The sequence below is a fragment of the Orcinus orca genome, chromosome 9 (genome assembly GCF_937001465.1).
Source record: "Orcinus orca chromosome 9, mOrcOrc1.1, whole genome shotgun sequence".
NCBI lineage: Eukaryota > Metazoa > Chordata > Mammalia > Artiodactyla > Delphinidae > Orcinus > Orcinus orca.
This window is the reverse complement of record NC_064567.1, coordinates 96,929,708-96,954,414: the sequence shown is the minus strand read 5'-3', so window position 1 is coordinate 96,954,414 and position 24,707 is coordinate 96,929,708. Positions and strand designations below refer to the sequence as shown.

General features: G+C 51.4%; 1 protein-coding gene across 3 annotated transcripts in view; it reads right to left on the bottom strand.

Moving 5' to 3' along the window:
• ADCY1 (adenylate cyclase 1) overlaps nt 1–24,707 on the bottom strand; it is a 125,781-nt gene that overhangs the window by 86,172 nt on the left and 14,902 nt on the right. For all 3 annotated transcript variants that reach the window (XR_007479120.1, XM_012537851.3, XM_049714660.1), the window contains exon 2: nt 18,530–18,679. Coding sequence is in view for 2 of the 3 variants with exons in the window: in XM_012537851.3 (XP_012393305.2) it covers nt 18,530–18,679 (150 nt within the window). In the remaining variant the exon portion in view is untranslated. The remainder of the gene's footprint in view (nt 1–18,529; nt 18,680–24,707) is intronic.

The window sequence follows — 24,707 nt, the reverse complement described above, 5'->3', positions numbered from 1 at the left end:
CAACAGACGGGACCCGTGTTCACACGGAGATGAGTGGCTTTGGACGCACTGTGGCATTTCCTCCCGGTCTTGTCTTCTGATTTCCCCCGATCTGCGGGAGACAAACATTTCCTCCCCCCACCGTCCCCACCAGAGGATGGAGCAAATGTCTGGGCTTATCCACAGGAGCCGTGCCACCCTGGGGACGCTGTCGCCCTCTGGGACCTCGGTTTCCTCCTCTGGCCTCCACTCCTCCTTGTGGATCCGCCCCTGGCCTCAGACCCACTGGCCACACTGTATCTGAGAAACCGTGTTCTAGACACTTGGACTGAGGCCCCACTCCTCCCTCAATCCCTTTCACAGCCCCTCCCTCCCACTCTGCTTCAGAAAGAAAACAAAAGATCGGAATTTAGATCCTGCTTGGAATCAGGTAGGACATCTTACTTACAAGGGTGAACATGGGGCAGGGAGGGGGCACAGGAAGCCCCTCCCTCCCTCCAGCAGCCCCCAGGCTGGGCCCACAGCCCCTCGGCCCCGGCCTGTCCGGTCAATGGAGGAGGCTCCGACGGGGCCACGTGGATGCCTGGCATGGCCCACCCGGAGCAGGGTCTGGGGGCAGCCACCAGGCCCTGAGACCCTCCTAGACCGCAGGTCCACCCTGCAGTGTGAGGCCACATCCCTGACCGGGGGCACACGCTCCTCTGCGTGACACCCTCTGAAGGACAACCAGAGCAGCAGTAGGGCGACAGTCACAGACCCTAAAAGCCCCGCCCGCCTCCCGGCCTGGGGTGCGGGTGTCAGGGCTTCTCCGCCTTGGCTCCAGGTGACACATTTATTTTAAGATGGGAGAATGTTTCTGATGCACTGGAAGAGTCTCCCCAGGCGACGCATCCCCACATACACTTCTGAGGAGGGAGGCCAGGCCCAGGCCCGCCAGACGCCAGGTGGAGTGGAGCGTGTTTGCCCAGGCAAGCCAGGCTGTGGCCGGGGCCCTGCGTCCTGAGCGAGGCCCGTGTCTATGCTGGGGGCCCCACCCACTGTGGTCCCCACGCGGCTCCAGGCTGGACAGACCTCCACACTCAGGAGGGACATCGCAAGAGCGCAGCTGTCCATGGCCACACGGGGAGAGGACCCTCTGAGACAGAAGCGCTGGTCCGAGCGTGTGTTCGGGGACAGCCTCAGGGACGGAAAGCCCCACTGCCCAGGGCACGGGAGCTGGTGTGTGACCTGAGCCTGCATGGGAGGACGTCGGCCATTCCTTAGCAGAGGGGCCTCTGGGCACAAGCCCGAGCGCGGCCCATGGAGAGGAGCCTCTGCAGGTGGCCGGCTGTCCTGAGGTGGAGGGAACTCGGCAGGGGGCTCACTCGGACCACCATCAAAGGACCACCTGGAAGCTTCCAGAGACTGTCACCGCCCTGAGATGCAAGGTGGGAAAACAAAAGCAGCTGGACGACAGGGCAGGCCGCCCAGGAAGGGCCCTGGGAACACACAGGGCAGCTGTGCCCTCTCCCGCAGCCCCAGTGTCGTGGGCGTCTACAACCCTGGGCCCCTGCACCCCAGAGCCCTGCACAGAGGTGTCGGGGAAAAGGCGAGTCCCAGGGCCTGCAAGACAGCTGCCTGGCCTCACATCCTGGCTCTGCCTCTCGGAGCAGTTAGTCACAATCCCATCCCGTCTGTCAGGGCGAAAATCACACCAACTTCCTCAGCAGGGTGCTCTGAGAAGGGGACGAACATCTCAGGCCCTGGCTGACCCTCAGGGGTCCCTACTTGGTACCACGCCTCCCAGCACCTCCGGTGACAGCTCTTCACGGCTTCGCTCTCTTGTCTCCTGCATCTTTACAATCTGTCACCTGCCCCTGGAAAACCAGTCAGGTGCTGACCAAGCCAAAACAAACAAGCGAAACTGTGCTTCCCCGGCGCCCGTCTCACCCCTTCCTGCACCGTCGGGGATCTGCACATGCCCCGTCTCACAGCCTTGGAACCGACCGCTCTCCCTGAGCGAGCCACAGCCTCCCCCCGGGGGCCCCTGCGGAAGGGAGCCCGCCCCACTCTTGGTCTCTCCATCACCTCGGCTGCCCGGCACCATGTGGAGTTAGAACAGGGAAACCGAGGCAGCCACCAGGAGGGAAGGAAGGACTGAAAAGGCAGAGGGACACTGACCGGCCCCAGACTCAAGAGGTGATGAAGAGGCAGGTGCCAATCCCAGAGGACAGAGGAGAAGGCTGCTGGTGGCCCAGGTGTGCACACCCAGCGCAGCGAGGGGCGCCGGACAGATGGCTGCGGCAGAGTCAGTGCTGTCCCCAGACCCCTTCTCCACCACCAGCACCACAATCCAGCCCCTTATTCTCACTGGGGGACTTGGAGACCTGGAGCGAAGACTACACTGCCCAGCTTCCTGTGCAGCTAGATGTGGCCAAGGAGATAGGAGTTGAAGGGTCCTGTGGAAGCTTCTGGAATATTCCCTAAGGACAGCTTGTTCTTCTTCCCTCTTCTCTGCTGCTGCTGGGGATACAGTCGTGATGGCTGGATCTATACCGACCATTGTTGTTCAGGAGGATGAAGGCCACACACCAGCGATGGCAGAGACCATTTAACTGGATGGAGACTGGGGTGTGAGGGCTACACGGATCAGATCTGCCACGTCAGCCATAAAGTGCCTTCCCTGGAATACGTATGTAAGAGACAAGGGTTATCTCACTTGGGTAAGCCACTGTCGTATGAAGTTCCTAACTGCAGGTTCTATTTCTGACCAAGGGCCCAGCATGAACTCCATCCACAAGATTAGTGATGGTGCCTAAAGCCAACACACATTAATAATCAAGACTAGAGAGAAGCACACAGCCTCTCCCACGGGGAGCGAAGCAGCCACGTGAAAAGATCAAGCACCCATCCCCGATTAAAAACAAAAAAAATCCAGCGAACAACCTAAGACAAAGTAGCGCTCTGACATCCTAAAGATAAGACCTGAAATCCAATTCCAAGCACAGCCCTAAAGCCTCAGGCAGCAATGAAACCTTCACTACATTAGGAGCAGACAGCTGCGCTAATGAGTTCTAACCAGTGAAATAAGATACAAAGCCAGAAATCAAAGGGACAGATTTACGAACATGGATCGTATCAAATATCCCAGCGTCCTATGAAGGCTATATAAAAACCTCAGTGTTTTTCTTGACTATCAAAATGGGACTTAAACGTATTATCCTTAATACATTTAAACAACAATTGTGAGGGCTCTGCTTCCGGAAAGATGGAGATGTCCTTTTCCCTGCTCCCCCCACTAAGTACACCAAAAGTCCGGGACGTTACACAAAAAACAGTCATCCAAGGCTGTGAAAGGCAGAGAGGAGGTGGCAGGAACCTCAGGACCAGGGATGGCATGGAGATAAGTCCTTGGACTTTCTTTTTGCCTCACATAACCCAGACTGAGTGCTGGACATGTGGGTGGCCCAGAGATGCCGACAGGCATGGCAGTAAGTTCCGACAAAAGTCGGCTCTCTCTAATCAAAGGATCAGGATAGGGGCAGCCTTGTGAGAAAACTGCTGTAGAAGAATGGTCCCACTCCAGGCACACCTCCAAAAATATCTGCAAACCTCCATCCTCCCCAGGCTGTGAGGAAGCACCAACCCCAGGCTGGGGTGTCAGAGAGGCCATGCAGGGACCCCTGCCTTTGGCCTCCCCCATCTGGTAACACGCGGCACACCTCTCACACTGTTCCACATAGTCAGTGAAGACCAAAGGCTTTCCTGCTCCTTCCAAGTCACAAGCCAGAACTCTCTCCTGCACAGCAGTAAGGAGGTATCCCCACCCCCATGAACCCCAACCGAGGCCCAGTGTGGAGCCTGGACTTACAGCCCCACTAGGAAGTACTGGGGTGGTGGTCCCCACTTTCAAAGAAGACACAGAGTCTCGTAGGTAACACCCCAACTGTCCAGGTTCCAATCAGAAATCACTCATCATACAAAGAACCAGAACAATCTCAACGAATGAAGATAGTCAACAGACACCGACACCAAACGACAGTATAACCAGAATAACTGACAAGATTTGAAAGCAGTCATCCTAAGAATGATTCAACGAACAACTACAAACATGTCTGAAAAAGCAAAAAAACAGAAACTCTCAGCAAAGAAACAGAAGACACAAAAAAAGAATCAAATGGAAATTTTAGAACTGGAAAAAAATCTGAAATAAAAAGCTCGACAGATGGCAACAACAACAGAATGGGGAGGACAGGGGAAAGCTCAGTGAACTTGAAGACGAAACAGTAGAAATTAACCCAACTGAAAAACAGACTGGAAAAATAATAGAAGAAACAACCCAGACGTCCATCAACGGATGAATGGATAAGCAGCGTGGTCCGTCCACACAGTGGAATACTACTCAGCTATAGCAGGAGTGAAGCACTGGCCCACGCTACAACACGGATGCACCCTGAGAACAGTACGCACAGTGAAAGGAGCCAGACGCAAAAGGCCACATACTGTGTGATTCCATGTATTGCTACATGAAATGTCCTGAGCAGGCAAACCCACAGAGACAGAACATAGATTAGTGGCGTCTAGGTCTGGGAAGAGCGGATGGGGGGTGACCACCAATGGGTACAGGTTTCTTTTGGGGGCAATGAAAATATTCAAAAATTAGATTACTGTGATGGTTACACACTCAAACTATCAAAAAAAACATTTAGTTGTTTTGAATTTTACATTGAACTTAATAGTACCGATATATAAACTATAGATCAATAGGCTTTTTTAAATTAAAAATAAATAGCAACTATAGTGGTTTCAAAAGATGCTGTGGATGAGTCAGACCTCTTTCAAAATCCATCCTATATCACTGAAAAGGAAATGTGCTTCCTCTTGATAAATTTCCTCACAATGGGAAATCAAAATTGTCCCATTTACCTTGTTAGGATGACAACTGAAGATGTGCTTTGTAAACAGCTGTAGGTAATTTTAGAATTACGAATTAATAATGGTATTTGAGGAATATCAGGGCCTTTGGAGCAGTGGCCTGTGCAGTCAGGTCAAGGACGCGATCTCAGGGGTAGGACCTTGCAAGCCCAGGCTCCCTGGCTGGGCTACGGGGAACGGCAGGAAAGGAGGCCCCCAAGGAGCTAAGGGGTGACCTTCAGAGGCCTCTCACCCCCTTCCCTAGGATCACCAGCTCTGACAGGCTCAGACCTAAGGGTTAGACCCCGGTGGGGAGCTGTGATCACCTAAGGCTCCCAGGTGGTCCCTGCCCCCCAGTGGAGCAGCCCTTCCAGCTCTACCCCAACTCTCACCAAGCTGTAGGAAGACAGAGCTGCAGCTTACCAACCTGCCAGCCCTGACTGGAAAGTAATACCTGTGCGCCCCACCCCCATTCGCTTTATGAATGCCACCCACTGCTCCCCATCTCCCAGCCCCTACCTGGCAAACTCCTACACATCCTTCAAAGCCCCAACCAAATACTCTTCCAATGCACGTCCCACCCCCCCCTGCACATAGCATGCCCCTCGGACACGCCCATCCTCCAGCTGGGCCTCCCCACAGGGGCCAACTGCTGCTGCTCTCTGTCTCCCATCCAGTTACACCACATCTTGCTGAGACCAGGTTCCCTCCATCCCAGGGTCTCCAGAGCCATGGGCCAAGCATTCAGATGTGCAGAGTCACGAATGACTACCCCCACAGGGATTCCAGCTGGGCCTCTCCCAACCCACTCGGGCACCAAGAGGCAAAGGGCCTCGGGGCTGACACCACTCATGAACGCAAGCCTGGGGACACAGGGGCTGCTCCCCTGCGTGTCAGTCTGAGCTGCATAACTGAGATTCTGGAATCCTAGCTCCATCCTCCAGAGTCATGAGCAAGGTTATCCTGCACTCAGAGGAGTTTCTGTCCTATGGGTGATCCTACAAACCTTCGACGTTTGTAGGACTCAGCTGTCAAACCACTGGGACCTGGTGATGACTTTTTGGCAAACTTTTCATTACTGAGTCCATCGTTTTAATGATCATAGGATGTTTCAGGCTTTCTTTTTCTTCTAGAATCAGTTTTAGTAACTAACACCATTCTGGGAATTTGTCCATTTTGTCTAAGTTTTCAAATATTCTGGCAAAAAAAAAAAAAAAAAAAAAACCCTCTTAGTGTTTCCCTCTCATCTATTTTTAACCTGGCTTTATCCCTAGGGCGTGTGCTTTCCCATCCTGGATCATCTCGTACCCGCTCTTTCTTCTTGGTCAGTCTCTCTAAAGTTTTTCTGTGTCAAAGAACCAATTTTTGATGCTTTTGTCTGAAACTGAAAGAGTCCTGTTAAAAGACCCCTCACAGCCCTTTGGAATACTTCAATCCAGATATCAATCAACCCAAAACATCTGTGTGAGCCTTTTTTTGTGGCTGAAGAGACACGAGGATGTAAAGGGAGAAAGCGGGCCACAGCTGGTTTGGGGGGGATTCTGGGCTTTGGCCCCTGCTCTCCTCACTCTGCCACCAACGGCTTTGTCACTTGCGTTATTGGCCTTCCCACATCATTTAAATTCTCCGGGCCAGCCCCAGTTCTCGGGTTTACAAAACGGAACAAAGTTTTTACATGCCTAACTGCAATACAGGGGCCTGAAATTAGTTTTAAAGATCTAAGAACGCAGAGGAGAGAACACCTTCCGATCAAACACATTCCTCTCTTCTGCCACAACCCCGTGGGACAGGACAGAGTCGGGCAGCCCTGCGTAGGGGCCGCTGTCTGTTTTGATTCGGTGGGAGGAGGGGGTCACTGACAACTCAGGTAGCTTTTTCAAAATATAGCAGAGAACCTTCTAGAAGTAGACTGTGTCCAATGAAGCAGACAGGCCCCCTGCCCATCCTCTCCAGCCCCTCTGGTTCTGCGGGCTGCCCTGAGGAGGACAGAACGCTTCTAATATTCCCACTTGTGAAAACGTTGGAGGAGGCCTTGCTGTTGGAGACTGGTCTGGGGAGAACACGCCTGTCCGTGTCTGCAGGGAGCAGGGCAGGAGATAAAGAAACACTCAGATTTTGTAGCCAAAGCAGTTGGACTTTCTTTTAAAATAGCAACTTCAGGGCTATTAATTCTAAACCATATGGGAGGGGAGGAGATGCTCCCAATTTCTGGCACAATTATCACTGTCTTCTCAGTGTTGCTGCAAAAATCAGTGATTACAGGCACGGAATGCCCACGGGTCCTTCCTGGCTGCAGGCGGGTGAGAGGTAAGAGCTCACAGTGGCATCCGTACCTAAGACAGTCAGAGACTCTTCCCAAGGTTTGAGGTGAAGCGCACCCTAAAATCTACGTAACTGAATCACTTTGCTGTACACCTGAAACTAACCCAGTATTGTAAACCAACTATACTTCAAGAAAAAAAAGAAGCAACCGATCAACCTGGGCGAGAACAGCGTTGGCATCAGATTTGTACAGAGCGGGGAAGGGCCTGTGAATCCCGTCTAAGTTACTGCCCGGGATTCTGCAGTGGGAGCCATGCTTCTCAACAGTTTCCATCTGCTGATTCCTGTCCCGGAACAAAAGGGTCCAGCAGCTGGGCCAGGCGAGGGTTCTGAGGTTGCGTGTCTGCATTTCACAGCAGGTCCCTCACTCGCCCCTCCCGCAAACCCTGGCCGGCCAGTGGTGGCCACACAAACGCAGGCCTGTCCTGCAGGTGCATCCCAGAGAGAGGACGTCTAGGGGGGCTCCGGAGAAACTCCTGCTTCGGGTCATGAAGCACAATCTTCTCCTGCCTGCAGAAGCCTCCTTGGCATACCTGGGTGGACACTCATCTGGGGAGAGAGGAAAGAACAACCTGCCCGGCTTCTAGGGCAAGTCCTGCCTCCGCACTGACCCCCCCCAACCTGCGTCTGACCAGCTCTCTGTCCTGCTCAGACACATCAGGGGCCCCGCCACGCGGTCCGGTGCGCCACCTTCCACCGAGGGCAAAGCCCTGCCTCCCTCTCACCTTCTCCCATCTCCTTCCAGCTGAGGCCACAACAAACTACACGCCACCCCTGGACCACCAAGCACATGCCCCGCCCCGTCTCACCGCTCATGCGCCTCCCTGACTCGGCCTTGCTCAAGGACCCCATTCCCAGCCCCTGCAGCCCAAACCCGGCATCTCCCTGCCTCCCCCCAGAAGCCTGTGGGGCACAGCTGCCGCCACACAGTGGTCCTTCTGGAGTTGGACGCCCCACCCCACCCCCTCCCAGAACTGGACCACGTCCGCAGCATCCTCTCCCAGAACCCCCTTCCAGAACCAGGGTGTATCCACCAATACCCCCTCACATCACCTAGGGTGCCGCCTTACTGGGTCAGGGCCTGGAGAAGACTCTGGAAGCGGCTATGGAACTGGATTGCTCTGTTACTTGAGTTGAAGCATGAAAACACAGACAAGCGCATATGGTCAGGGCGTCCCTCACCTGCAACTCAGGGGGCTGCGGTTTTCACACTGACACAGAGGTGTGAGTTGGGCAGAGCTGCCTGGCCATGTGCAGGCTCCCCTGGCCTGGCCAGGCCGTCCCCTGGCAGGCTTTGATGTACCAAGTGCCTACTGGTGCTTGAGAGCCCTGAAGAGGTGGCTGAGCCCCACTTGAGCCCAAGTGCTTGTCTTCTGCCCCCCAAAGAGACAGGGCTCCCTGAGCTAAAAACAGGCGTCCCAGCCAGAGGCAGGGAGTAACCTGAGTGCCAGGGACAAGGCCTCCCAGGGAGAGAGTTGTCCGGTGATACGACCCGTGGGTTCCAATCAAAAAAATATAGCAAGTCAGGATACTGCCTCGCCCCCTCTCAGGACAGGCCAAGGGAACTCACGGGGGTGACCCATCCGCACTTCTGCATTTCGTGTGCTCAACTTTCCCAGCAACAGATGAAGCCACAGAGGAAAATGACTGATACGGTGGAATATGCGAACGATTGAGGTTTTACACAAAGAAAAGCACAGCTAGAGGAACAGACTTGAGGAACAGCAGCCTTTCCCTAGTGAGCGGCTCGTTCAAACCCACAGGAAAGTCAGAGCATGAATGGGCAGAGGATCGGAACACGCGCTCCACAGAGAAACACAACCGGTAAGCACGCATGGAAAAGTGGCCACCGCGCAAGGAACCGGCATCTGAGTAAACGGGGGGTACCGAGTTCTAACAGGAAGAGAAGAGGGAAGGAGGGATGGAGGGAGAGAGAAAGTGGGTCACGTGCAACACTGGGGATACACACCAGAACGCTGGGCCCACCCCAGCTTTCCCAGCCATGGGACTGGGCGGGCCTGAGAATCTGCATTTCTGGCAGGCTCCCTCTGACGCCAACCCTGTCAGCCCCAGGACCCCACTCAACCACTGCTACTCAGAGCTGGGTGTAACTAAGTATTACTTATAAGATAAAAGGAAGCACAACATGTTTTGGAAAATACCCAGGACAGGGAGAGAAATGACACTGTAATATTTGCACTCCTGAGAATGTAACCAAGGATACTTCAAGTCTATATGAATAAAGATGCTTATGAGAAAGAAACATTTTTAAAAACATGGTGTCTAAAAGTCAGATGCAGAGACCTGCATGAAGACGAGGAAGCAGCAGCTGTCTTAGGTGACCTTTAGGGCACCAGTGGATACACCTGTGGGAAATGTTAAGTCAAAATGCAGAAAATAAAATTATGTATACACCAAAATGACGAAGATGAGGGGAGAGAATGTGCATAAGGACGGAAACCTGAAAATACAGAGCGCTCAGCTGGGTTCATGGGATTGGGTGACATTTACCATTTTGCACATTTCCTGCTTAAGAACATCAGGTCGGCGGTTAGAACTCAGACCCGTCGCTGAGCTTCCGTGAGTCTGGGACTGAGAAGCTCCTTGCTCTCGGAGCTGCAGAGAGGTGACACACGTACAGCAGTGAAGGCTAGGTTCGCAGCAAGCACGAGTACTTGATTGGCCACTGTGTTCCCTGGACGGGAGTGTGCTTGCAGGGGGAGGGATGTGCACTTGCAGAACCCGCACGTGCAGGCAGCAAGAGTGGCCACACCATGGCCAGCATCCTCGCCATCAACAGATGGGACCCATTGGAGGGACAGAGGGCACACCAAGCATTCGAAAATGTTTTAAGGGTAGATGCTAGGTAGTCTATAGGAAAGGCAGCAAGAGTAAGAAAAGAAACGCAAGACAGAACCAGAGAAAGCGGATCCAGAGAAAACCATAATTTGAAAAGATACATGCACCCCAATGTTCACAGCAGCACTATTTACAAGAGCCAAGACATGGACGCAACCTAAGTGCCCCTTGATAGATGAATGGATAAAGAAGGTGTGGTACAGTTTCAAGATGGCGGAGTAGAAGGACATCCATTCACTCCCTCTTGCGAGAGCACGGGAATCACAACTAACTGCTGAACAATCATCAACAGGAAGATACCGGAACTCATCAGAAATGATACCCCACATCCAAAGACAAAGGAGAAGCTGCAGTGAGACGGCAGGAGGGGCGCAATCACAATAAAATCAAATCCCACAACTGCTGGGTGGGTGAGTCACAAACTGGAGAACACTTAGACCACAGAAGTCCACCCACTGGAGTGAAGGTTCTGAGCCCCACGTCACGCTTCCCAACCTGCGGGTCCAGCAAGGGGAGGAGGAATTCCCAGAGAATCAGACTTTGAAGGCTAGAGGGATTTGACTGCAGGACTTTGACACGACCAAGGGAAACAGAGACTCCACTATTGAAGGGCACACACAAAGTAGTGTGTGCATCGGGACCCAAGGGAAGGAGCAGTGACCCCATAGGAAACTGAACCAGGCCTACATGCTAGTGTTGGAGGGTCTCCTGCAGAGGCGGGGGGCAGCTGTGGCTCACCACGGGGAAAAGGACACTGGCAGCAGAAGTTCTGGGAAGTACTCCTTGGCAGGAGCCTTCCCAGAGTCTGCCATCAGCCCCACCAAAGAGCCTGTAGGCTCCAGTTCTGGGTCACCTCAGGCCAAACACCAAGGAGGGAACTCAGCCCCACCCATCAGCAGACAAGCAGATTAAAGTTTTACGGAGCTCTGCCCACCAGAGCAACACCCAGCTCTACCCACCACCAGCCCCTCGCATCAGGAAACTTGCACAAACCTCTTAGATAGCCTCATCCACCAGAGAGCAGACAGCAGAAGCAAGAAGAAGTACAATTCTGCAGCCTGTGTAACAAGAACCACACTCACAGAAAGACAGACAAGATGAAAAGGCAGAGGACTATGTACCAGATGAAGGAACAAGACAAAACCCCAGAAAAACAACTAAATGAAGTGGAGATAGGCAACTTTCCAGAAAAAGAATTCAGAATAATGATAGTGAAGATGACCCAGGACCTAAGAAAAAGAATGGAGGCAAAGATCGAGAAGATGCAAGAAACGTTTAACAAACACCTAGAAGAATTAAAGAACAAACAAACAGAGATGAACAATACAATAACTGAAATGAAAAATACACTAGAAGGAATCAATAGCAGAATAACTGAGGCAGAAGAACGGATAAGTGACCTGGAAGACAGAATGGTGGAATTCACTGCCGTGGAACAGAATAAAGAAAAAAGAATGAAAAGAAATGAAGACAGCCTAAGAGACCTCTGGGACATCATTAAACACAATAACATTCACATTATAGGGGTCCCAGAAGGAGAAGAGAGAGAGAAAGGACCCGAGAAAATATCTGAAGAGATTATAGTCAAAAACTTCCCTAACATGGGAAAGGAAAGAGCCACCCAGGTCCAGGAAGCACAGAGAGTCCCAGGCAGGATAAACCCAAGGAGAAACACGCTGAGGCATATAGTAATCAAATTGACAAAAATTAAGCACAAAGAAAAATTATTAAAAGCACAAGGGAAAAACGACAAATAATATACAAAGGAACCCCCATAAGGTTAACAGCTGATTTCTCAGCAGAAACTCTATAAACCAGGAGGGAGTGGCATGATATATTTAAAGTGATGAAAGGGAAGAAACTACAACCAAGATGACTCTACCTGGCAAGGATCTCATTCAGATTCAATGGAGAAATCAAAAGCTTTACAGACAAGCAAAAGCTAAGAGAATTCAGCATCACCAAACCAGCGCTACAACAAATGCTAAAGGAAATTCTCTAAGTGGGAAACACAAGAGAAGAAAAGGACCTACGAAAACAAACCCAGAACAATTAAGAAAATGGTATTAGAAATATAAATATCAATAATTACCTTAAACGTGAATGGATTAAATGCTCCAAACAAAAGACACAGGCTTGCTGAATGGATACAAAAACAAGACCCATATATATGCTGTCTACAAGAGACCCACTTCAGACCTAGGGACATATACAGACTGAAAGTGAGGGGATGGAAAAAGATGTTCCATGCAAAAGGAAATCAAAAAAAAGCTGGAGTAGCAATACTCATACCAGATAAAATAGACTTTAAAGTAAAGAATGTTACAAGAGACAAGAAAGGACACTACATAATGATCAAGGGATCGATCCAAGAAGGATATAACAATTATAAATATATATGCACCCAACACAGGAGCACCTCAATACATAAGGCAACTGCTAACAGCTATAAAAGAGGAAATCGGCAGTAACACAACAATAGTGGGGGATTTTAACACCTCACTTACACCAATGGACAGATCATCCAGACAGAAAATTAATAAGGAAACAGAAGCTTTAAATGACACAATAGACCAAACAGATTTAAATGATATTTATAGGACATTGATCTGAAAATAGCAGATTACACTTTCCTCTCAAGTGCACATGCAACATTCTCCAGGATAGATCACATTTTGGGTCACAAATCAAGCCTCGGTAAATTTAAGAAAAATGAAATCATATCAAGCATCTTTTCCGACCACTACACTATGATATTAGAAATCAATTACAAGGGAAAAAAAGGTGAAAAACACAAATGCATGGAGACTAAACAATACGTTACTAAATAACCAAGAGATCACTGAAGAAATCAAAGAGGAAGTCAAAAAATACCTAGAGACAAATGACAACGAAGACACGACGATCCAAAACCTATGGGATGCAGCAAAAGCAGTTCTAAGAGGGACGTTTATAGCTATACAAGCCTACCTCAAGAAACAAGAAAAATCTCAAATAAACAATCTAACCTTATACCTAAAGGAACCAGAGAAAGAAGAACAAACAAAACCCAAACTTAGTAGAAGGAAAGAAATCATAAAGATCAGAGCAGAAATAAATGAAATAGAAACAAAGAAAACAATAGCAAAGATAAATAAAACTAAAAGCTGGTTCTTCGAGAAGATAAACAAAATTGATAAACCTTTAGCCAAACTCGTCAAGAAAAAGAGGGAGAGGACTCAAATCAATAAAATTAGAAATGAAAAAGAAGTTACAACGAACACCGCAGAAATACAAAGCATCATAAGAGACTACAAGCAGCTCTATGCCAATAAAATGGACAACCTGGAAGAAATGGACAAATTCTTAGAAAGGTATAACCTTCCAAGACTGAACCAGGAAGTAATAGAAAATATGAACAGACCAATCACAAGTAATGACATTGAAACTGTGGTTAAAAATCTTCCAACACACCGAAGTCCAGGACCAGATGGCTTCACAGTTGAATTCTACCAAACATTTAGAAAAGAGCTAACACCCACCCTCCTCAAACCCTTGAAAAAAATTGCAGAGGAAGGAACATTCCAAAACTCATTCTATGAGGCCACCATCACTCTGATACCAAAACCAGACAAAGATACTACAAAAAAAGAAAATTACACACCAATATCACCGATGAATACAGATGCAAAAATCCTCAACAAAATACCAGCAAACAGAATCCAACAACACATTAAAAGGATCATACAACATGATCAATTGGGATTTATCCCAGGCATGCAAGGATTCTTCAATATATGCAAATCCACCAATGTGATATGCCATATTAACAGACTGAAGAATAAAAACCATATGATCATCTCAATAGATGCAGGAAAAGGTTTTGACAAAATTCAACATACATTTATGATAAAAACTCTCCAGAAAGTGGGCATAAAGGGAACCGACCTCAACAAATAAAGGCCATATGTGACAAACCCACAGCTAACATCATTCTCAATTGGTGAAAAACTGAAAGCATTTCCTCTAAGATCAGGAACAAGACAAGGATGTCCACTCTTGCCACTATTATTCAACATAGTTTTGGAAGTCCTAGCTAGCCACGGCAATCAGAGAAGAAAAAGAAATAAAAGAAATACAAATTGGAAAAGAAGAAGTAAAACTGTCACTGTTTGCAGGTGACATGATACTATACATAGAGAATCCTAAAGATGCCACCAGAAAACTATTAGAGCTAATCAATGAATTTGGTAAAGTTGCAGGATACAAAATTAATGCACAGAAATCTCTTGCATTCCTATACACTAACAATAAAAAATCAGAAAGAGAAATTAAGGAAATAATCCCATTCACCAGTGCAACAAAAAGAACAAAATACCTAGGGATAAACCTACCTAAGGAGGTAAAAGACCTGTACTCAGAAAACTATAAGACACTGATGAAAGAAATCAAAGATGACACAAACAGATGGAGAGATATACCATGTTCTTCAACTGGAAGAATCAATATGGTGAAAATGACTATACTACCCAAAGCAATCCACAGATTCAATGCAATCCTTATCAAATTACCAATGGCAATTTTTACAGAACTAGAACAAAAAATCTTAAAATTTGTGCAGAGACAAAAATGACTCCAAATAGCCAAATCAATCTTGAGGGAAAAAAATGGAGCTGGAGGAATCAGACTCCCTGACTTCAGACTATACTACAAAGCTACAGTCATCAAGACAATATGGTACTGGCACAAAAACACAAATACAGATCAATGGAACAGGATAGAAAGCTCAGAGATAAACCCACGCACCTATGGTCAACTAATCTATGACAAAGGAGGCAAGGATATACAATGGAGAAAAAACAGTCTCTTCAATAAGTGGTGCTGGGAAAACTGGACAGGTACATGTAAAAGAATGAAATTAGAACACTCCCTAACATCATACATAAAAATAAACTCCAAATGGATTAAAGACCTAAATGTAAGACCGGACACTATAAAACTCTTAGAGGAAAACATAGGAAGAACACTCTTTGACATAAATCACAGAAAGATTTTTTTTTTTTTTTTTTTTTTTTTTTTTTTGCGGTACACCGGCCTCTCACTGCTGTGGCCTCTCCCATTGCGGAGCACAGGCTCCGGACGCGCAGGCTCAGAAAGATCTTTTTTGACCCACCTCCTAGAGTAATGGAAATAAAAACAAAAATAAACAAATGGGACCTAGTTAAACTTAAAAGCTTTTGCACAGCAAAGGAAACTATAAACAAGACGAAAAGACAACCCTCAGAATGGGAGAAAATATTTGCAAATGAATCAAAGGACAAAGGATTAATCTCCAAAATATATAAACAGCTCATGCAGCTCAATATTAAAAAAACAAACAACCCAATCAAAAAATGGGCAGAAGCCCTAAATAAACATTTCTCCAAAGAAGACATACAGATGGCCAAGAAGCACATGAAAAGCTGCTCAACATCACCAATTATTAGAGAAATGCAAATCAAAACTACAATGAGGTATCACCTCACACCAGTTAGAATGGCCATCATCAAAAAATCTACAAACAATAAATGCTGGAGAGGGTGCGGAGAAAAGGTAACCCTCTTGCACTGTTGGTGGGAATGTAAATTGATACAGCCACTATGGAGAACACTATGGAGGTTCCTTAAAAAACTAAAACTAGACCTACCATATGACCCAGCAATCCCACTACTGGGCATACACCCAGAGAAAACCATAATTCAAAATGCACCCTAATGTTCACTGCAGTACTATTTACAATAGCCGGGTCATGGAAGCAACCTAAATGCCCATCAATAGATGAATGGATAAAGAAGATGTGGTACATATATACAATGGAATTTACTCAGCCATAAAAAGGAACGAAATTGGGTCATTTGTAGAGACGTGGATGGACCCAAGGACTGTCATACAGAGTGAAGTAAGTCAGAAAGGGAAAAACAAATAGCAGATATTAACACATATATGTGGAATCTAGAAAACCGGTACAGATGAACCAGTTTGCAAGGCAGAAATAGAGACACAGAAGTAGAGAACAAACGTATGGTCACCAAGACGGGAAAGCGGGGTGGGGGAGCGGGTGGTGGAGGTGGGATGAATTGGGAGATTGGGATTGACATGTATACAGTAATATGTATAAAATCGATAACTAACAAAAACCTTCTGTATAAAAAAATAAATAAAATTAAATTTAAAAAAAAAGATGTGGAACATATATACAATGGCCTATTACTCAGCCATAAAAAAGAATGAAGTAATGTCATTTGCAGCAACATGGCTGGACCTAGAGATTAGCATACTAAATCAGTCAGACAGAGAAAGACAAATATCACATGATATCGCTTACATGTGGAATCTTAAAAAATAATACAAATGGGGCTTCCCTGGTGGCGCAGTAGTTGGGAATCCGCCTGCCGATGCAGGGGACATGGGTTCGTGCCCCGGTCCGGGAGGATCCCACGTGCCGCAGAGCGGCTGGGCCCGTGAGCCATGGCCGCTGAGCCTGCGCGTCCGGAGCCTGTGCTCCGCAGCAGGAGAGGCCACAGCAGTGAGAGGCCCGCGTAACACAAAAAAAATAAAATAAAAAAATAATACAAATGAACTTATTTACAAAACAGCAATAGTCCCACAGACATAGAAAACAAACTTATGGGTACCAAAGGAGAAGGGGGGGAGGGATAAACTGGGAGTTTGGGATTAACATATACACACTACTATATATAAAACAGATAATCAACAAGGACCTAATGTATAGCACATGGAACCCTACTCAATATTGTTTTATAATAACCTATGTGGAAAACGAATGTGAAAAAAGTAGATATATATGTACGTATAAGTGAATCACTGTGCTGTACACCTGAAACTAACACAACATTGTAAATCAACTATACTTCAGTAAAAATAAATATTTTTTCTTAAGAAAGTGATTTTTTGAAGAAAGTGGGAAAGGAAGATACTTGAGAGGAGATGGAGAGGACAGAAAAATACAGAGAAAGCAAAGGAAGATTCAGAAACACACAAGAATGGCCCCCACGTTGATTTTTCCAGTGCTTCAGGCGATGTATTTAAGGGGAGAGGACTCTGAAGAGTCACTTCTGGGATCCCGTGGAGGCGATGAACGTAATAAGGCACCAAGCTCAAGGGTCTCTTCGCACCGAAGACTCCCCATCGGCGCCGATGACGCTGGCACGGGAAAACGTTCAGCGCACAGCCCCAGGAGATGTGCTCTTTATACTTGTGCATGTGGGTGCCAGCACACTCATACACACACATCCACACGTGCACATATGCACACACACCCACAAGTGCACACACGTGCACACGGTGTGTACAGAGACATATAGGCATGCACACACGCAGTCCACGTGAATGCAATCCACACACATGTATATACCCACACACAGACATGCACACATATACGCACATATACATTTGCACACATGCCCCACATATCCACAAACACACGTGTACAGACACATACAAATGTGCCCATGCATGTGCATACAACACACACATGCCCACATGCACATCGCAAGAATGCACACAGCCTCACAGACACACATCTCCCACACGTACACCACCCACAGACAGAGCCACCCGCTGATCCACACACAATCTAAACATACATGCGCCATCTATTTCTAAGTGATGGCCAACTTTTACTGTAAATACTAGGCATCGTTATAATACCTACAAATGGAAATGTGCGTGTGCATTTTTAAGTGTACAGTCTGTTCTTAACGCCTTGTATTCACAATAATAATAGCATCTCGTTTATAAACCCATCCCATCCACCCTACCCCGGGAAAACAAGCACTTTGGGAAAGCACAGGAGTCCGGGTGCTCCCAGCTAAAGGCCTCGCCCAGGGCTCTTGGAGCGTCCCCGCGGCCCCAGGACAGCAGCAGAGGAAACGCCGCCGAAAGCGGTGAGCCCGCGACATGCAGGTGACGGTAGCTGGGGCAGTGGGAACCCACCCGGCTCCCTCCAAGCCTTTAGATCACAGGGGACCGTGCAGCTGCCCCAGCAGGCCTGGCAGGAGCCGGGCAGGGTGCTCTGCAGCCTCAGGCCAAGCTGCGGGTGTGAGGCTCACAGGGTGACCATCACTTCCTAGCAACTCAGCCCCTTCCAGCGGCACCAAGGCCAGCTCTCCTCTGCCTCCACTGAGGCCTGCCTCCTGGGCGTCTCGTCCACAGCCCCGTACCTCATGTCACCCACAGTTACACCGAAGCCCAGGGATGACCACGGGTGGCAGTTCTTCTGCCTCTGCTCCCACGCAGCTGGCCCCTCTCCTCCGACCAGCTGAGGGGGCTGGTCCACAGAGACAGAGGGGCCAGCGGGGGCCTGAGGCCCCTACCCGACTCCCAGGCGGGCCAGACTGGGCCTCACTCCCAGTGCCCTTGGTGAGAAGGCTGTGCGGCTCTATGCCCCCCGCCCCGGGCCACCCATGTCCCTCGGGACGAGACCCCGGGTACTGACCTGCTTCTCATTCTCATCCTCCAGCCTCAGCCGGTCCTCGATGCAGTTCCGGGCCTGCAGGAAGGCCTTCCTCTGGGAGCGCTCAGCCAGGATCCTCACGAAGACCCCGTACATGTTCACGCCAAGGAAGAGCAGGGCGTTGGCACCGAGCTGGAGGGGAGAGAACATTGCAGAGGGCTACACACAGGGCCCAGCTCAGCAGAGGCTCCTACGCGTCCTCCGACCACCAGCCCATGAAACGACTACGCCAGCCAGACCCACAGTGCCAAGCCGGTTTCACATGGCCACGAGCCAGGCCTCATCCCTCACCCTGTGCAGGGGTCACCTGTGCTATAAGCTTGTCACGTAACGGAACAGTAGGAAAGGACGCAAGGTGTGTCCCCCGAAATTCACGTGGAAGTCCTCACCCCTAACCCCCCAGCGTGGGCCTGTATTTGGACACAGGGTCTTTCAAGAAGTAATCAAGTTAAAATGAGGCCATTAGGCTGGGCCCTAATCCAACATGACTGGTGTCCCTATAAGAAGAGGAGATCAGGACACGGACACGCACGGAGGGAAGACAGGACACAGGGAGAAGATGGCCGTCGACACACCAAGAAGAAAGGTTTCGGGAGAAACCAGCCTCCAGAAGTGTGAGTAGTAATGTCTGTTGTTTAAGCCACCCAGTCTGGGCACTTAGTTACAACAGCCCGAGGAAACCATTACACCCAGAAGTTTTGAACGTGAAGACAGAGTGGTTATTCCCACAAAGGCAACATGGAAAGCTCCGGAGAGAAGCAGTGAAGGAGAGTTGATTAAAAACAAAAAAGAGGGCTTCCCTGGCAGCACAGTGGTTGAGAGTCCGCCTGCCGATGCAGGGGACACGGGTTCGTGCCCCGGTCCGGGAAGATCCCACACGCTGTGGAGCGGCTGGGCCCGTGAGCCATGGCCGCTGAGCCTGCGTATCCGGAGCCTGTGCTCCGCAACGGGAGAGGCCACAGCAGTGAGAGGCCCACGTACAGCAAAAAAAAAAAAAGAAAAATAGTGCCCACTGTCACCCAGAACACCTCATTGTGACCTGAGCATCTCCATGTGACCTGGGCATCTCCGTGCGACCCAACCATCTCCATGTGACCCCGAGTATCTCCATGTGACCCTGATCATCTTCGCTGTGCCCCTGAACACCTCCAATCTGAGCGTCCCGCTAGCTGGAGCGTCCATGCTTTAACCCGGTGCGGGGCTGGAACACAAATGCATCTTCAACACCTGTGCCACCTCTCACAGGCACAGTGGCCAGCACTGGCTGCACCCCGGTGCACTGCACTGGCCCCCGTACCACGCAGCGTTTTCTGCGTCTAAAGGACCACCTGCTGTATTCTGGGATCAGCTCGTCCCAGTCTGTAGAGGAAGGCGCTTTTCTGGTGGCAGCGGGAAGACCGGCGTATATGAAACAATAAATTGTAGTCTGGTGGAGTCGATATTTAAATGCGTACTGAGCGTGTTTAAAACGCCCACAGGCAGTAGTGAACACGTTTCTAAAAATTCAAACGATAGTGAGTCTTTGCACAAAATGCGCTTCTCTCCCAGCAGACCCTTAATCACCTGTGGCTTCTGCACGCCCCTCCCAGCCTCTATTTAAGGTTTTGAACATATAACACACAGGACACCTCTCCCGAGATGCCCTCCAGCCCGTCAGCCCCACAGCTTCCGTGACCCCTGCAGTGAAGCCCCCAGCTGTCACTGTCGAGCGGAGTACGCAGTCGGGTGGAGAATAAGGAGTCCAACTGAGGGGCCAGGCGCCCGGGGTCAGCTCAGCACAGGGTGCAGGACGCCACAGGTCACACCTGGCAGATGCGGCTTTTCCAGAATGCAGGGCCTCAGGTGGCCGGTGGCAGAAAAAGGGGGAAGTGCGGGTCCCTACTGAGGTCTGGGCAGAGACGTGAGGCATGGGCTGGGGGCAGAAGGGCCAGCAGAGGCTGGGCAGTTTGGTCAAGGGAAAACTCAGGAGCAGAGTGGGAGCGGGCTGGGTCACCGGGAGCCCCACCTTGTCACCTCCTCTACACCCACCTTCTTCACACCTTCCCTTTACTCCGGCCATGGTGACCCCCCTAGGGGCACCAAGGCCCAGCCACGCGGTCACTGAGTACCTAGCTGCCCTGCCACACCGTGTGAGCTGCTCACATGGAAAACAGCCCCACGGCACACCCCACAGCTGGAGTCTGGCGGGCAGGGCGAGGCGGAAGCAGCGATCTGGGGAGCGGGCAGGTCTCCCCTGCCTGGTGCTCTGCATTCACATTCACACACCCAGCGTGCTTCCCCGCGCCCCAGAGATCTTCCCGCAGGAGAGCGGAAGAGGAGGCCGTCCACGAGAAGCTGCCGACACACCTGCCCCCCTACATTCCCACACACCCCCAGACCAGCAGCCATGGTGACGGGCACACAGCAGCGACAAGAGGCGCAGCCCCTGCCCCCATGGGGCACAGAGAGGTATCAAGCCTGGCTTCCTAATCAGTGATCAGGGACGAGGGTGACAAGGCAGAGAGAATCTGGCCCAGAGGTCACCTAGAGAGGGCGTTGGTTCACACCGGCACCAGAAGAGAGGGAATGGGGGCAACAGGCTGAGAGGGTTCTGAGCTCGAGGAAAGGTACGTGCCGGGGTGGAGGCTGAGTACCACACCCCAGAGCACATGGCCGCAGGACCACAGGGCGTCCTGGTACTGCCAAGTCCTCACCAACCCCACGGCATCCCTGCTGGCACTACACACACAGGCCCTGAGTAAGGGCAGGACCCCCCGCTGCAGAGGGCGCGACACACTCAGCAGACCCGCACACCGGGCCTCAGCATCTGGGCCCCCGAGGACCTTCCCACAGCCCACGCTGCCCTGGATGCCAGGGCCCTGCCAGGACCTCAACCCTGCACCCTTCCCACCCTTGGAAGGCTTGCCCTTCGAGCTCTCTTCCTTGTCTAGCTGAAACTCCACAGCCCAACAGGACAGCCCCTGCCCCCTCACACTCTGGAATCGAAGCCAACTCCGTGCACAACCCTGTGCCTGGGGTGCTCCTCCGGCCACAAGGGAATCCTCGTCTGTCCCTCCTCCCCCGGGGACCTCCCTCTGCCCAGCCCAGCCGGTCCCACTGCCTGCGGGCCCCCCCCCTCCCCACTTCAGCTGGGACCCGCAACTTCTAACCATCATCCTTGGCAACTAGCGTCTGATTATTTCTTGCCCCTGAAAATGAGATCCTTCTCTTAACTCCTCTTCCTCTCCCAGGCGGGCCCATCTTTCTCCCCTTTCCAGCAAAACTCCCGAAAAGGCCTCACCTCATCCCCGCCTGGGCCACACCCCAGCCTGCCTTCCCTTCACAGCTGCCCTGGGCGGGGCCCCCTTCACATCCTGAGCCCAGGCTCAGGTCCCAGTGCCCAGCCCACCGTCAGCTCCCCTCCCCTGGCCCCTTCCCCAGCCTCCCCTGGTCCACGCCTCACACCTGGACCCCCCTCCACCGCAAACTCCACCCCTCGTGATGTCTCATCCACACTCACCTCGGGAGCCCAGCCCTGTGCCAAAGACCCCAGATCGACACCTTCACTTGGACCAGCCAGCCGTGCCCCTCCCCAGCCCAACCTTGCATGGGACAGACCCTGGCAGGACCCCTGGTCACCCCCAGCACTCACCCCAGTAGCCTCTCCCACCTCAGCAGACCCGGGCCCCTGGAAGCCTCTCAGGCCTGGGCCCGTTGCCCCCACCAGCAAATCCTCCCGGCTCCGTCTCCAACAGACGGGGTGCTGACACCCCACTGCCGACGGCTGCTTGGCTGCCGAGCTACCTCCTAACCCGCCCTGTGCTCCTCCCAGCTCTGCAGGCTCCCCGCACGGTCCTCTGCCCTGAACCCCTGACCTGCAGTCTTCCTGTGCCCAAAGCCCTCCGTGGCCCAGGCCAGAGGCCCCTACACCCTGTCCTCCTCATGTCCCCCCGGCCTCGCCTGCTTTCTTAGGGCCTCTGCCCTGCGTCCCTGGGTGGGACCCCTTTCCCACACAGCGCCTGGCTCACCCCCGACCTCCAGGGCCTCCACTCACAAGGCACCTTCTCGAAACAGCCGACCCGACCCCTGTGTCTACAAATGCACACACTCTCACCTGGGCTTGGAGTATTCTCCCGCTGACCAGTTCTATTTCTTTCCTTCTTCCTTTCCTTCTATTGTTTTTAGCAGTTACCGTCTTCCAACACGTTATAGAACATTAACTCACTTGTCACCTTCCCTGCATGCTGTCTACCCCTCGAGGGGCCTCAGTCTGTCAGGTCCATGACTGATCCGGGAGCCTGGAATAGAGCCCTCTCATATCATACCAGATGCCTGGTATTCCTTGAATGAATAACTGAGGACACAGGGGTGGTGAGGGGGCTGGGCCCCATCACATTGCTGGAAAGGGACAGAGGGAGAACTCACGCAGACACCTGTGCTGCCACCTGCACTGCCCAATCTCTCTCCAGGCTGTCTCGGACGAGACCTGATAAGACTGTGTCCCAACTCTCATATGCCTCGTCAGATGGGCAGTGGGGAGGGACCCCAGCTTTTCCACGATCAAGAGAGGCACATACGAGGCAAGGCATCAGGCTTCCCTGGTGGTGCAGTGGTTACGAATCCGCCTGCCAATGCAGGGGACATGGGTTCAAGCCCTGGTCCGAGAAGATCCCACATACCACGGAGCAACTAAGCCCGCGTGCCACAACTACTGAGCCTGAACTCTAGAGCCCGCGAGCCACAACTACTGAGCCCACATGCCACAACTATTGAAGCCTGCGTGCCTAGAGCCCATGCTCCGCAACGAGAAGCCACTGCAATGAGAAGCCTGCGCACTGCAACAAAGAGTAGCCCCCGCTCGCCGCAGCTAGAGAAAGCCCGCATGCAGCAGCAAAGACCCAACACAGGCAAAGATAAAAGCAAGTAAACAAATAAATTTATTTTTAAAAATGGATCAAAAATCTAAATATAAGAGCTAGACTGGGAAAAATATTTAAAAAAAAAAAAACAAAGAGGCAAGGCATCAATGTGTCCTAGTGTCTGAAAGTGACGTGGCTTCTGGGGCAGGCTGAGCTGGTGGGAGCTGCTGGGACACAGCCCACAGACACATGCACACATGGACCAGATCACGCAGCCCAGGAAACTGCACTGGAGCGTGCAGGGCAGGCCTGGCAGGAGCATCCCCCTCCCAAGCCCTTGCCCTGCAGGCCCCGTGACCTGGGCAGACGGCCAGCAGAGGAAGCACTGCAGGGAAAAGGATGAGATCACCTGGCGACAGGTGTGCATGGCCACGGCAGCTCGTCAGCCTCTGCCCACGGGGCAGGCAGCCAACCCCACCCCACAGTGGGCACTGGGGGTCCCCCGGCCCCTTGGGAAGGCCAGTGTAGAGCAGGGAGAAGCTGGTACCGTGCAGTGGGTGGGCGCCTGGGGTCATCAGTCAACATGAACTGTCCAGATGTCCTCTGTAGCGGGCAGGGCTCTCCTGTCCCGGCCACTCCAGGTCCCAGAGGGCCAGGCGAGCCTTGCCGGGGCTGGGAGGAGATGAGCTCTGAGGCTGGATTGAGAACAAACAGGCCTGGTCTGGCACGTGGAATGGAGGCCTTTTCTGAGTCCACAGTGACCACAAAGCTACAGACCCAGCCAGGAGGTTAAGGCCACCACCTGGAGGGCACGGGGGGAGGGGGGCTAGACCTTCTGTCTGTGTCCCTTCATCCGGGTGGCCCAGCTGGGGACTTCCGGGCACCCACTCTGTCGGTCAGACGTGTGCTCAGAATCACTGATTCGGTGACTGCAGGAAACCACGACGAAGCGCCTCTTTCTCTTAACCGTGACGTATCGATGGTACTCGCAGCACTTCCCAATATTTTGCCGCTCTCGTGACACAGGGCAAAGACTTGGGGGGAGAATTCCTCCTCAGGCGTTTACATCCCTGCAGTCGGCCTGCACTCAGGAAGGCACACAACTGCTCTCCAGCCGGAGGGCCCTCGCCCGCTGCCCCCCAAACCCCACACGCCCTGCAGATGGAATCACATGCCCAGGTCTTGGCTAGTTTCTCAGGCAGGGCTGGGAGCCCTCGTCAAGTGAGCATCTCCTGCGCACCAAGAGTTCTAAACACCGCCGGCACTCCGCCATCCCACGTCCCTGCTCCCTCCCTGGCACGCCGCCCTAGAGCTCGTTCAAG